General features: G+C 40.1%; 1 protein-coding gene across 8 annotated transcripts in view; it reads right to left on the bottom strand.

Annotated features, from left to right (window-relative positions):
- The window catches only part of cnot1 (CCR4-NOT transcription complex, subunit 1), a 325,223-nt gene that overhangs the window by 150,609 nt on the left and 159,782 nt on the right, over positions 1–14,832 (bottom strand). For 6 of the 8 annotated variants that reach the window (XM_069900952.1, XM_069900955.1, XM_069900951.1 and 3 more), the window contains 4 exons: positions 13,243–13,394; positions 6,743–6,893; positions 4,660–4,861; positions 2,388–2,531 (listed from right to left, as the gene is read on the bottom strand). In XM_069900952.1, the coding sequence (XP_069757053.1) occupies positions 2,388–2,531; positions 4,660–4,861; positions 6,743–6,893; positions 13,243–13,394 (649 nt within the window). The remainder of the gene's footprint in view (positions 1–2,387; positions 2,532–4,659; positions 4,862–6,742; positions 6,894–13,242; positions 13,395–14,832) is intronic. The other 2 variants (XM_069900953.1, XM_069900958.1) reach the window with 1 other exon arrangement.

Below are 14,832 nucleotides of genomic sequence, written 5' to 3'. Positions count from 1 at the left end.
ATAAAAGGAAAAAAAGTGTCCCCCTCCCTCCCCCAAACATTATGGAGGGCACTCTTTCACCAATGATTGTCATCTCAGACTCCTGCTTGCTTTTTGGTCATACCTTTATGAAGGACCCAGGCCTGAAACATTGGTTGTACATCTTTATCTTTGCTACATAAAGAATGCTGCGTGGCTTGTTGAGCTTCTCCAGCACTTTTTTTGTAAAGCACAGGTAGAAAGTTGACTAATGAATAGAAAACAATAGAAATACATTGTTCATTCACAAAATAACTTGCTGCTACTTGTTGGGCAATGACATAGTATCATCTGCCAAAAATGTGTACAATGATAAATGGAGTAAATGTAGTAAATCGATGTCTGTGATTTGTGGGAGAGTTTCCAAAGACCCAAAATGTCAAAAAATCTACTTTGATGCTCAAAGGTAGCTACTCGTCCTTGTACACAAAGTTAACATGTGGATGGAGTTTGAAATCGTAGATTGAGCAGAAGATGTTGGAAACATAAGAGAGAAAGTCTTGCTGTAACTGTACAGACCTTCAGTGAGATCATATCCAGAGCAACATGATCCTTGCCCTCACAGAAAGACATGCTCAAATGAGGTATAGCATTGATTCATTAGTTTGGTTCTGAATGGGCAGATTGCCCTTCGAGAAAAATCAAGGATGAGCCTATTCTGAGCAGAGTGATGATCCCACTGAAACAAACAAAATTTAGAGCGATTGATCAGATACAATAGGAGCAATGTGGCCCCTCAAATCTTCCCCACCATTCAACATGATCATGGCCAATTTTCCAGGGCTCACATCTTTCAAAAATTTATTTTCTTTAATTGTAGAGATCCAGCCTCCCCAACCATCTGGAGTTCACCATCTTCAAGAAATTCCTACATACCTCATATTTAAATAATTATTACTGTAATATAACTGTGTCCCCTGCATTTCTTTCTCACTCATAGAAACATTGCCACACCTACATTGCCACATTCCCTCAGGATTTTGTGTTTCAGCAAGATCATTCCTCGCCTTCTAAAGAATACAAATCCAACAACTTTAGCTGGGTGTGATATTATCCTAGTACATTTCATTTAGAGAAAACAAGCCCTTTCCTTCAATTGGAAACTCTATAATCTTGGTGTTGGGTACATGAGGATTGAGATGTAAAGAAGTCTCTAAGATACAGTGCCATGTGAAAAAATTCTCTACCTAGAAGGTGCTGGATGCTCAATCCTTCCACATCTTCAAATTGAGATTTAGGCTTTTGCACGTCAAGGAAATTAAAGAAATTATCAGACAGGATAACAAACATGGAATAAGGGATAAGCCATGATCCTACTGAAACAGGAGACCAGCCTTTAAGTCCTTGCATATTACTCTTGTTCTATTATGTACTCCTTTGTTTCATTTGCTCCCAGGTATTTTTTGTACACTCAGAGCTATTTTGAAAATTCGTCGTATGCTTTAGTTCAAATGAGAACATTCAACATCATTTAAAAGCTTTCACTCAAACTTGAAGCAACAGACCCTAAACTTCATTTTGGTCAGAATATTATTCTATTATGCAGCACACTGGCCTGCAGTTATAGACTATTTTCCCAGCTTGTCAGTTCCTTTGCTGAAAGCCTAACTATGATAGTGAAAAAAATTGCTTTGGATCCTTTTTATTAAATTTCAGTTTTTTTAATAATCTTGGATTCACAGGAAATTTGCCACGATTCCCAATTTTTTTTAATTAAAAAAACCAAGATAAAATACAGAAAATGCTGGAAATATAAAGCAAATCAAAGAAAGAAGGCTCATACTTCAAATCTAAGACTTCAAACAGGACTAGGAAAATTAAAAGAGTAATAGGTTTAGGGTGGAGAAACAAGTACAAAAGGAGATTAAAGGACAAAAAAAATTATGTGCAAAGCAAGAGGGTGGCAAAGTCTATCTCCCTTTTTGGTCACCTTTTTGATCACAAGCCTTCTGCTTTTGCTCTTCAATCTCTGGCCTTTCTCCCTGCATCTCAAAACAAATTTTCCAAATTCTGACAGTCACTAAAAACATTAACTAGCACTTGATTTGCTGAGTATGTCCAGCATTTTGCTTTCAGTTTAAGAATTCCAGCACATTTGGTGTTTGTGTAATGAGATCAAGATTAAGCTGTAGTGAACACATGTCAGGATATTGAAAATGTCCTAGAAAAGACTTCAAATCAATCACTAAAGTGGCAGAATTTGAAACAAAAGTATATACAAACTCAACACCCAAAACTACCTTAATCGTCTACAAAAATCTATCCTGAGTCTTGGTTGGGTCTATTATCCTATGTGAACTTGTCCTCGCTAAGCCAAAGTAATAGAATAGGCCACATTCACAACAGTCACAGACAACACAACCACTTACAAGGTTTCATCTTACTCTGCTGGAATGTTTGTGGGTTCAGTCCAGATGTGCTCATCTTTCGTTGCCCAAAAGGGTCAGTGTTCACAGTTGGTAGTGCAAGTCCACCAGTTCCCATGCCAGTCAAACTCCCTGTGCCCAAACTTCCTGTAGGTATAAAATCAAATAATGTTTCCCATCAAATCTTTGGTGCTTTTATCCTTATGCTTAAGGAAGTTAAACACACAAGGCTGGAAACAAAATATATATTAAAAACGCCATCTGAAGCTTTTTAATACAGTTCTTTTACAGCCAGGACAATAACCTAGAAATTGACTTGCTGGATTTTGTGGCATTAGCTGACAAACTGAGAAAAAGTCAAGCTTGTCAGCCATGTCAGTAGGACACATCTCCTAAAGCTTAAGAAATATCAGGCATCTTAAGCAGTTAACTATTTAATGCTGTGGCCTAACATTGAAGCAAAACATCATGAACACTTTTTTTAAAAAAACTGGGTTTAATGTCTGGGAATCTGCTCAATGATCAAAGATACTGTTCCCTTTTCTCTCTTCAAACATAAAAACATTCTTTTCATCGACACCAGAAATGTCATTCAGTTCCCTCCTTGATATCACCGCTTCTCGTCTCAATAAAGGATCCCAACTCGCAATGTTGACAAACCATTTCTGCCCATGGACACGTCCTGACCCACTAAGTTCCTCCAGCTTCTCATTGTTTGCATAACTTTGAACTTCATTTATCCAGAATCCATCAGCCTATGGTATGGTTATTTAAAAATTATTTTCAAAGATACTCTTGATAAAAAAACAATTTAAATATTTACTTCTTCCAAAACTCACAAATAAACATTTCTTATGTTTCTTTGCCCAGTTTAGTCTTAAGTAATATCCTTCAAAACAGAGAGGAGCAGTAAATGAAAAAGACTCATCATAAAAATCATGGAATTTTAGTGATTCAAAGACAGAGGACTGAATTAGGGTTAGGGTTTGCTAACCATTCCATTCCAGACCGATAGGTGAAGACAACTGAAATTGAAACTGTCCAAACATAACTACGATTAGGCATAACACACAATATTTAGTGAAAAATCATACATAAATTCAGCAACTGGTTTGGGAAAAGATGGTGTTTCAGAGCAGAAACTTCAAAACTGGAGCTAACTCAAATGGATACATCTTTCAAAAATTTATTTTCTTTAATTGTAGAGATCCAGCCTCCCCAACCATCTGGAGTTCACCATCTTCAAGAAATTCCTACATACCTCATATTTAAATAATTATCACTTTAATGTAACTGTGTCCCCCTGCATTTCTTTCTCACTCATAGAAACATTGCAACACCTACATTGCCACATTCCCTTAGGATTTTGTGTTTCAGCAAGATCATTCCTCGCCTTCTAAAGAATACAAATCCAACAACTTTAGCTGGGTGTGATATTATCCTAGTAGATTTCATTTAGAGAAAACAAGCCCTTTCCTTCAATTGGAAACTCTATAACCATGGTGTTGGGTACATGAGGATTGAGATGAAAAGAAGTCTCTAAGATACAGTGCCATGTGAAAAAATTCTCTACCGAGAAGGTGTTGGATGCTCAATCCTTCCACATCTTCAAATTGAGATTTAGGCTTTTGCACATCAAGGAAATTAAAGAAATTATCAGACAGGATAACAAACATGGAAATAAAGGATAAGCCATGATCCTATTGAAACAGGAGACCAGCCTTTAAGTCCTTGCATATTACTCCTGTTCTTTTATGTACTCCTTTGTTTCATTTGCTCCCAGATATTTTTTGTACACTCAGAGCTATTTTGAAAAGAAATACCAAACCAGTCCTATTCTCAGTACTGCCCTCTTACTTTTGTTAACTATAAAAAGTCAATCAAGCAAATTAAAAATTGAATACACTAGCCAAGCTAATATGGTATGGACAATAAAAATTCATTTGAAAAGAGCCAAAGTGAACCACAAAGTAGTTTTTAAACGGTTAAAAATCAATGCAGCGCATGAAAAAGCAATCAATGGATAAAATTAGCTGGTTAGCCACATCTTTAAAGCAAAACTGGAAATTAGTCATGAGAAATTTAGTCATTAGATGATAGGAACTAGTGAAATGGCTGAAAGTACACAAGTGAAGATTCTATGTTATTTCTATAACATGCCATTTTTAAAAGAACTGATAATAATGTGGAAACAGGCAAGTTATGACTACTTGGATAAGTAATACAAATTGAATTGCATTTGACCACGGACACTGAGGGCATCACCATTTCTAACCTGGAAGTTGAGACGGAAGAGCGCCGATACCACTAAAGGGAGTTGCCTGGTTTGGTGTTGAGAGTGGAGGAAAGGCTTTCGCTGGTGATTGGGGGGTGTTGAATGGAGAACTCAAGTTCGCTGTGAAACCCTGCATACTTGGAGTGAGGGATGCAGCTGATCCACCAATGGTCAATGAAGCCATGCCAGACAAAGGATCAATCTATAAAGAGCATCAAAGTGGGAGAAAGAATCAGAATCACAGAAAATAATTCAAATCTAAACAACTTGCATTTCCTTGAGCTACCAAAATTCTGTGTAAAATAATCATTGATAAATTATAAACTTGATATGAAATTGCCAATAGGTGAAGAGTTAAGCATTATCTCATAATGTTACGATTTTCCCTTACATAATTAAAATAGCTTAAAAGCTATACACTTGAACCATTATAACTTCATACTACTAAGTTTAAATCTTGACCTCTAACATGACCTTACTATCAAAAAACTACCAATTTCATTCCTCACTTGCTTCAGCTATGCAATGGAGATAAGACCAAGCAATAACTACTTTTTACTGTGCTGCAGCTTCCATCAGTTTCCTACCACCTGTTTATCCCCATCTTTCCAAGTCTTTTCTTCCTTTACCTTATCTGCTGAAAGAACCTCCTGTTCTTTCTATGCTTCAACCACTACTTCTTTTCCAGAAGCCCAGACATTGAGCCCAAGCTAGACCTGCACAATTAACTGATTGAAGAGGGAGAATTTAGACCAGTGCAAGCTTCTTCGCTAATATGGGGCTAGTTAACAATCTTAATCACGAAAAGCCACAGGTGCAAATGAAACCAGGAGGGTTAGGGAATATTAAAATTGGATCAAAACACTTTATGGAAAGAAGCTGCACATCTACAGTGGACTAGATATTCACACTGCATTCAAAATTGACATGCCAAGTTATAAATATACAACCAGAAAATAGCTGGAGGCCCAGGCTAGAACATAGCTTTCAATACTTCAAATCACTGCCCCATCCTGGTTTTAGCTGGAATTATGAAATTCATCTTGTGGTTGTGATTTATTGGGTTTGACCTTAAAATAGGCAATATAACATCTGTAATGTTCGTCTTGAGCAATGAAGTGTGCCAAAACATTAGTTCTCAAATCTTCCTGAAAGTAAAAGTGAAATGCTGGGATTATTTAGTTTGTATTCTTATTCATCACATCAAGCATTTTCCCTCTTTCTGCAACTGTTGTTTGGTTTGGCGAGTTTCTTAAAAAAAAAATTTCATTTCCAAAATTTTGCATTTAATAGGGCACATGTAGAACTTGCAGATCATGGGCATAGTTAGGGTACAGTCAAAATCTTTTTCCTCCCAGGGTAAAAGTCTCAAATATTGCATGACATCTGCTTGGGGGGTGGGGGCATTTAAAGGAGTTGTGTGGGTCCTTTTTTTAAAAAAGTATGGCTGGTGGAACACACTGCCAGATGTGGACACAGATTCAATAGCAGCATTTAAGAGGCTTTTGTATAGACAGATGAATGTATGAAGAATAGAGAGACATGGATCACATGCAAGCAGCAGGTTTAATTTAATTTGACTATGTTTGGCACAGACATCGTGGACCAAAGGGCTTGTTTCTGTGTTCTACTGTTCAATGTTTTATAAGAACAATTTTACATTATTGTAAATGTCACAGGAAAATTTGTGGAATGCAGTATAGTTTTATAAATGAATGGCTGAATAATATGACTGCAAATTCAGGCCACAGAAACAATCACTGAGCACATTTCAAGCCAGAGCTTAAATTATCATTATCACCTATGTAAAACCATTAAGTAAAAACTTGAATACCCATTTCAAACTTACAAATATAGTACGTATTTTCATTTTATCCCAGGGGTTTGCGTGGTAAGCTAATACACCAACAATAAGCAGCCAAATAAGCAGTGAACCTAATTTTTTATGCTTCCATTATCATTTGAGCCACTTTTCAAATTTTTGAATCTTATTCTTTATGATTGTTCAAAAATTACACAAAGAAATGACTTAACATCAAGCATTCAAAGAAGAGGGCTCTCTTACTCCACCAACTATTGTTACCTGTACAGGTGACATGGTTTCTATACTGCTGGTACTGGGTGCGCGGACCTTGGGCATAACTCCTGGAGGTGGCTGGCGGGCTTTGTTCATGACATTGCCACAGTTAGCCACCATTGTAAGAATTGTCTCTGATAGCTCCTGTGACACACTCCTGAGAAGGAATGGAATTGCAACATGATTATGCAGCAATTGCTGACAACAAAACAAATACAACAGTGGCACCCAGAGTAAAGTTAGCAGTTACAGGAAGTGATTGGAAATATCTATAAAAGTTCAAACTGAAAACCTGTTGAGCATCAGATAGTAAAAACTTGTATTCTCCTTCCATCAGAAGGGTATTATGAAGCACGCTGGATGTTTTGGCAGTGCAGAGCAACATTCAGGACTTCTGAGAATAAAATATTGCTAAACACAAAATCCAAGCTGTGCATCAAGTTGTACAGTACAACTACAATGATCTGAAATGGTTGGGATAAACGGCTTTTTCGAAGAACTGGTCATTTAAAAAAAAAGCCCAGTAGCAGCAACAAATCACTTGTAATGTTTAAACAACAACAAACAACAAGAGAAGGCCATTGACATGAACCCAATACCGCTGCTGATCCCCAGGATTCATGGGCCAGTGGAGCACTCACTGGCCCCTGAGTCCCAACTCTGAATCCTCTCCTAGTGCTGTAGTAGACCTACAGCACACTCAGTGTCCATGTCCTATAGTAGACTGAGGGGACAGTTCAGGGTCGGCAAGGAGAGAGAGAGAGAGAGCGAGAGAGAGAGAGAGAGAAGGAAGGGGGGGGGGGGGGGGAGAGCACCACCGAGACCGAGGTCCCGCTCCTGCCTGGGAGCTCAAGGTCCAAATCTGCTGAGGAGACTGTTCACCTTGATGCCGAGACAAGGGATTCTTCCAACCACTTGCGTCTGGGAGACAGTAGGCCTTTTCACACCACAATCTTTAATGAAGGCTCCCAGGAAATTTTCCAGGGAACCCTCCCATGAACCTGTGGTGTGAAAAGATTGGCAAGGGAATTTTAAACGGGTCAGTTTCCCGGACCACCCTCTCCCTGCAACACCAAAAGGCAAATGGCTGAGCAGGGAAGCCTCATGACGTCGCACTTGGGTGCTGCATCACGTAGGCGATTAAAATAATTAAAAGATACCTACCTCCTAAAATAGCAGGCCACTTAGAAACATAGAAGATAGGAGCAGGTCATTCGACCCTTCGAGCCTGCTCCGCCATTCAACAAAATCATGGCTGATCTTAAAGTTCAGTACCCCATCCCCGCCTTCTCTCCGTAACCTTTAATACCCTTATACTGAAGAAATATATCTAATTCCCTCTTAAATATAATTAATGAACCTGCCTCTACTGCCCTCTGTGGCAATGAATTACACAGATTCACCACCCACTGGGTAAAGAAATTCCTCCTCATCTCGGTCCTAAATGGTTTGCCTATTATCCTCAAACCATGGCCCCGGGTTTTGGATTTTCCCATCATTGGAAACATCCCATCTGCATCCATTCTGTCCAGTCCTGCCAGAATTTTATATGTCTCTATGAGATCCCCTCTCAATCTTCTAAACTCCAGCGAGTACAATCCCAATTTGCGCAATCTTTCCTCATAAGTCATTCCTGCCATTCCAGGTATCAGCCTGGTGAATCGCCTCTGCACTCCCTCCATTGCAAGAACATCCTTCCAAAACTGCACACAATACTCCAGATGTGGTCTCACCAAGGCCCTGTACAGCTGCAGTAAGGTATCCTTGTTCCTATACTCAAACCCTCGTGATATGAAGGCCAACATACCATTTGCCTTTTTAACCGCCTGCTGTACCTGCATGCTCGCCTTCAGAGACTGGTGTACAAGTACCCCTAGGTCTCTCTGCACTTCCCCATCTCTTAATCTATTGCCATTCAAATAGTAATCTGCCCTCCGGTTTGTATTACCAAAGTGGATAACCTCACATTTATCCACATTGTAGTGCATTTGCCATGTATCTGCCCAGTCCTTCAATTTATCCAAATCATACTGGAGCTTCCTGACCCCCTCTTCCGTGCACACAACCCCTCCTAGCTTAGTGTCATCTGCAAATTTGGAGATATTACATCCAATCCCCTCATCCAGATCATTAATGTAAATTGTGAACAGCTGGGGTCCCAGTACAGATCCCTGTGGTACCCCTCTGGTCACCGCCTGCCACTCAGAAAACGAGCCTTTTATCCCAACTCTCTGTCTTCTACCTGCCAGCCAGTTCTCAATCCACATCAATACTTTGCCCCCAGTCCCATGAGCCTTGATTTTGGAAGCCAGTCGTTTATGCAGGACCTTATTGAAGGCCTTTTGGAAGTCCAGGTACACCACATTCACTGGCTCTCCATCTATTTTACCTGTCACCATCTCAAAGAATTCCAATAGATTTGTCAAGCACGATTTACCTTTTGTAAATCCACGTTGACTTCGTCCGATCCCTTCTCTGCTAGTCATATGCTCCGCTATTACATCCTTAATAATGGATTCCATTATTTTGCCCACTACTGATGTAAGGCTCACCGGCCGATAATTCCCCGCTTTTTCTCTATTGCAAGTCGCAATGGCAACACAATGCAGGATGAATGGCCATCCTTAACCATAACCCCTCACATAGCTGGATTTCGCAGAGCAGGTCCAGCTGTGTGAGGGATTATGAGAAACAAAGTTGGCCATTCAACCTGCATTGTGCTGCTGTTGTGACATACCGAAGCGCAGGCCGGAGGCAGGAGGAGGTAGCTAGCGAGAGAGCAGGCAAGCGATGGACGGGGGGGTATTCCTGCGAGTGCGTACTGTGTCATTGGTTGGGGCGGACCCCCCCCCCCTCAAAATTGCTGAGGATGGCAAATTCCTGGGTATATGGACCCCAGTGTGAAAGGCCTGGGAAGTCCTGAATTCATGGGAATTTCACTGGGACAAAGTAGGGTCACCACTCGCCTGCGGTGTGAAAATGGCTAGTGGCACAGTTTGATAGGGAGAGTTGGAGAGGAAAGTCAATAGGAGAAGGTAAAGAAGAAAGCGAGAGAGAGAGAGAAAGAGAGAGAGAGAGAGAGATGAGTTATCTGAAATGAGGGCAATCGTCGTTCTAATTTCACTTCGAGTGAAATTTTTTCAACCTGTGAGATCAGTTCAGCTCCGAAAATATATAAGATGAATGAGGATTTTTCTGATTTGTTATGGATATCCTCGTTTATCTTAAATTAAAATTTTGGATAAATGAGGATTTTGGAGAATCCGATTTCAGATAATCAGAGTTGTACTGTATTTGTATCGGGACAATATGAACCCGGCACTATTATCTTGCTCTCAATTTACCTACATTGAAGCAATTAGAACCTCAGCTAAAATTTAAAATGGTGCTTAGAACACTCATTAACTAACAATGATATTATTTCCTAAAGCAAACCTTTTCTGTTAGTAAATTGAATCGCTACTTTGGAGGCACACAGGAGACTGCAGATGCTGGAATATGAAGCAAAAATCAATCTGCTGGAGAACTCAGCAGGTCGACCAGCAAAAGTGGGAGAAAAAGTATCAACATTTTAGATTGGAACTTTTCATCAAGCCCCTGTCCTGCCCAATTCATTTTCGCCTACTTGATCCATTGAGTTCCTCTGACAGTAGCTTGTTACTTTATAAGTCACTTGATGAATTCCCCAGAATAGATACAAAAGGCACAATAAAATTACTACAGCATTATGCAAACAAAAACCATAGTTCAACACCATCACATTGGAAGACTGGTAACACTGCAGAGCTTCATGTAATTAAATAAAACTTAAAAGAATTGGTGCAAATTCAAACTAATTTTTCTGAATTGTTACTAACCCCTTTCACACTTGCATCCCACTAAATTGTCCAGGGATTGGAATGAAGGTTTGGCTTTTCACACTTGACCACTCCTAACTGGGACACTGAACGCTTTCACACTTGCAAGGAGCCATCCCTGGGGTTAGGACTGTTCTACCTTCTACTGGTGATGTCATGACGCATTGAGTGATGGTGGACCTCCCCTAAATCCTCATCAATGTATTATGATCCTATATTTGAACAAACTTAATCATGCATAATTCTAACCTAATTAAGCTTTATGTACAGCACAGTATGAGCCCTTCAGCCCGTTGTTGTTGTGCCGACCTATATAAACCTTTATAAGTAATTGTGGGAAAGTGCGAGCAATAAATAGTAATAGCGGACAATTTTTAAACAGCATGGGAAAGTTGGTAGCACTATCACATACAATTTGAAGAGCGTGGGAAAGTTGGTAGCACTATCGTGTACAATTTATAAAGTCCATGGAAAAAAATCTACGGCAGACCTGCCTTCCCAGAATTCCATGCAGCAGAGAAAGGGCAGTGTGCCCGGGTGCAATGCATGGAGCATTCATAGAGGAGTTTCTCTGCTGCATGGCATTCCAGGAAATCAGGTCCATCATTGATTTTTACCCCATGGTCTTTATAAATTGAGCGCTATGGCGCTACCAATTTTCCCCACTCTGTTTAAAAATTGTCCACTATGGCTGTTTATTGCTATTTATTTCCTCACTCCCTCCCCCACCACGGAAAAGTTTATACCTTCATTTTAAACTTTTCCTCCTGCATTCACACAAAAACTTGGGTCATTTCAATCCCACAATCCACTTACCCAATTCACACTTGCCTAATGGCAACGCCCGCGTCTGCAGACGTCGGGGATTGTACTAGGGGTTGAGGCTGTTAATACCTGCCGTGAGATGACGTCATCTGACGCTGATATTGAGCTGATTTTGCTTTCACACTTGGCACTTTTAAGGCTGATTGGCGGTTAATTCCTGGGATCACTTGCAAATGTGAAAGAAGCTACTGTTGAGTCCCAATCACTCAATGGGAGAGCAATTCAATTTAGGTAACATGGTAAATTCAAATGCAGAGACCATAAGACCATATCTAGCAACTCAGGAGCCTTTAACAGAGGTTGCATCTGTCATTTCTAAATGCCATGTAGCCTGAAATAATGTATTCTTAACCGAGGCCACTAGTAAACATGCTTCTGTAAAAGCAATTATATCATATCCACTTAACTCTAGGTTTGTCCATTAACTTACCTTCTTTGTTATAAGTACTTCAGCATTCAAAAAGTCTAACATTTTCCTTAATTAGTTTATTAAGTTATATCTTTTGGCACATATCATTTGCAGTATTTTGCTTTTTTGCCCAAATCTCTTCTTTAAACCAGCATTCTCAACGGGGAGATTGAAAGAGGATAACTTAAGGGTAGGCCCTTATTTTCTTTTCAATTCATGTAACATAATTAAAAAAAAATAGTTTTATATGGTTGGTTGAAGAATACGGAAGAAACCAAAACTTGGTTATGGGGCCCCTTAAATGTTGAGCAGATCCTAAAGGGGCCATAGCCAAGAGGATGGCTGCTTTAAACCATTAATCTTAAAGCATTCCCTTACATAACCATTCTTGCCTGAAAATAAACCAACCTCATTTTATTCCCTCCACTTCACCCAATTTAAACCCCATCCACAACCCAAATCATCCAAATCAACTAATCAATGTCACCTCACTAGTTAATGGAAGTGTTTAACTTTTTATCCAGAATTCTAAAAACCGGCACTTTTCTCAGTGGATGACAACTGCTCATCAAAGATGGAGTTTGGCGTCAAACATGATCCTCGCTCAACTCCCATGTATCCCATGGCTTTCTGCTACTTTATAAACACCTCCAAATTGCCTATAGTGACTGCGCGCCTCGGGCAAGGCAGGTATGGGGCAAGTGGCGGGGGGGGTGAGACAGCAGAGCGACTCAGCCGAGCGAGGTTGGTGGGTAAGAAGACAGCAGTGCAACTCAGGGGGGCTTAAAGGGACCGAAATCAAAACAATTCCTAAATCTAGAAGATTTCGAACAACATCAGATAACCAGCCAAACAATCCTGGATAAAACATTAGGCACTATAAGCACCTGCTCCAATGGAATAGTTTGTCCTATTTAATCGAAAAACTGCTGGAAAGGCGACTTCTCATACTTTGTTGTTTGTATCTTGTCGATGTTGATCTTGCAAAAATATTGTACTGATGCACCAAAATTCTGACTTGCTACAATATAAAAGAAACTTGTGAAGAAAACTAAAGCAAACTAAATGAATTAAATTAAGAGAATAAATACATGAGAATAAATACATCTTAATGCAAATAGTGACTTGCTTTATTTATTATTCTATATTAAGTTAACTATAATACAATCTTAAATTGAACTTATAGACTGCAAATTCAGAGCCATAACTTAAAGATAAATCCAACTTTCAAAAACTTCAATCTTATATCTCAGTATTCTTGTTGCCAAAATAACTGAGAGAAGCACAGCACAAAACCTACATCCCTCCTGCTGGGCTTTTCAAGAAATACAGCCAACCATCTTGGATATTTTGCAATATCCACTGACTTGTAAAAAGGACAATTAATTTTTCTTTCAAAAATATTGTTACTTTACCCTGCACAAGCCTGTAGGCAAGCCAACATGGTAGCCAGTGTTTCTGGAGGAAGCTGAGCACTCTTGGGTTGTTCCTTTTCAGGGGCTAGTCCACCCATAATAGAAGGGCACCGTCTCTTTAAGAACGTAACACATGCCTGGATAAATGGCTCCTGTCAAAATAAAAACTGAGCTGAGACTGACATCTTATTCCAAATATTTAAATTTGAGCCAAGGAAAACACAAATGAAGGAAACTGGCCACCAAACCCAACCATGTCCTTTCAAATCAGATTTACTTCAGCCAAGGATGACTTAAGGTAACCAGTCCAAAGAATAAGATTTGAGTTGCCCAGCACATGTACAGTGGCATCAAATTAAAATGAATGGAAGAAATCAGCTTCCAGAAAAATGGCAAGAATTTTGCATTTGGTTCGTATTTCTTCTTGGATCAAATATTTTTAAACAGCTTTCCCCCCCACCACCCCAAAAATCCTATTATTTTGAAGCGAGGCCACAGTCATCCACAGTAAAGGTCAAAAGCCTCGAAGCTTCACCTGCTATCAGTCTTCTTGTGCTGTGCTGATGCAATGATTGTGCCTGAGGCTAGGCTAGAAGAAACACCACATGGGTCAAGAACAGGGGTCCTGTCATTAGTGAGTGGAAGATCTACTCAGTAGCTCCTCTCATACTGCCCATTACATGTGAGTTAACCCTCCATGATGTGTGAAATGACATAACCAGGCAAGGCCAGTCATTTTCCACCAGGCTCAGGCACATGGTGGGAGCATGCATCAGAGCCTGGCCAATCACCTTCCAGCGGTGTGAATAGTCTACTCTACTTACTGACATCCTTACATCACTCTGGCAGTTACAATTCACAGCTGAGTTAGCTGTGCTCTGACAGCGACCACCCACCCCCCCCCACCCCCGTCCCCTTCTTCCTCTATGCCCCTCACTTCCCACCCCATCCCCTTCCTCTCCTCTATGCCCCTCACTTCCCACCCCATCCCCTTCCTCTCCTCTTGCCCCATCTCCCTCCTATCATCCCCACACCCATCCCACCGCCCCATACCATTTCGACAGCCCCATCAGTTATTCACAAAAATGTGCAATTTAAAAAAAAAAGTTTATTGCTATTCCAGGTGCCAAAGGGACCGTCAGGCAGCAGGGCCCTCAGGCAAGCAGAGCTCAGCCACAAGGGCAAGTTGAGCACCATTATCCAATTGGCCAAACACATTACAACTATTTATAGAATGCATTATAATGGGTTCCATCAGTGTGGCTCCCAGCAGAATTATGTGCAATTGGGAAAAAACAATATTCTCAATCTAATTATGCCAATCAGAAGAAGATACAGAGGCTAATAATATTATAGCATCATGTTGAAAAAGAAACATGAATGTTCTCACTGGAGAGCGAGTTGAAGGGTGTTTATCATTTTATATCAGGGAAGGGGATTTTCATTTGCAGCTAATTTCGTGTGAATGAAAAAAATTATTGGCCATTAATCAGTTGGAGGGGCTCTTAAAGCGCAGCTGGCAATGCTCTGACAGTTGTGAAATATAACTGTGCAGTCAGTTGGGCTGTCAGAGCACTGTACGTCACTCAT

Source organism: Narcine bancroftii, chromosome 10 (genome assembly GCF_036971445.1).
Source record: "Narcine bancroftii isolate sNarBan1 chromosome 10, sNarBan1.hap1, whole genome shotgun sequence".
Lineage (NCBI taxonomy): Eukaryota > Metazoa > Chordata > Chondrichthyes > Torpediniformes > Narcinidae > Narcine > Narcine bancroftii.
The sequence above is the reverse complement of the archived record's forward strand: the minus strand, read 5'-3'. Positions and strand labels throughout refer to the sequence as shown.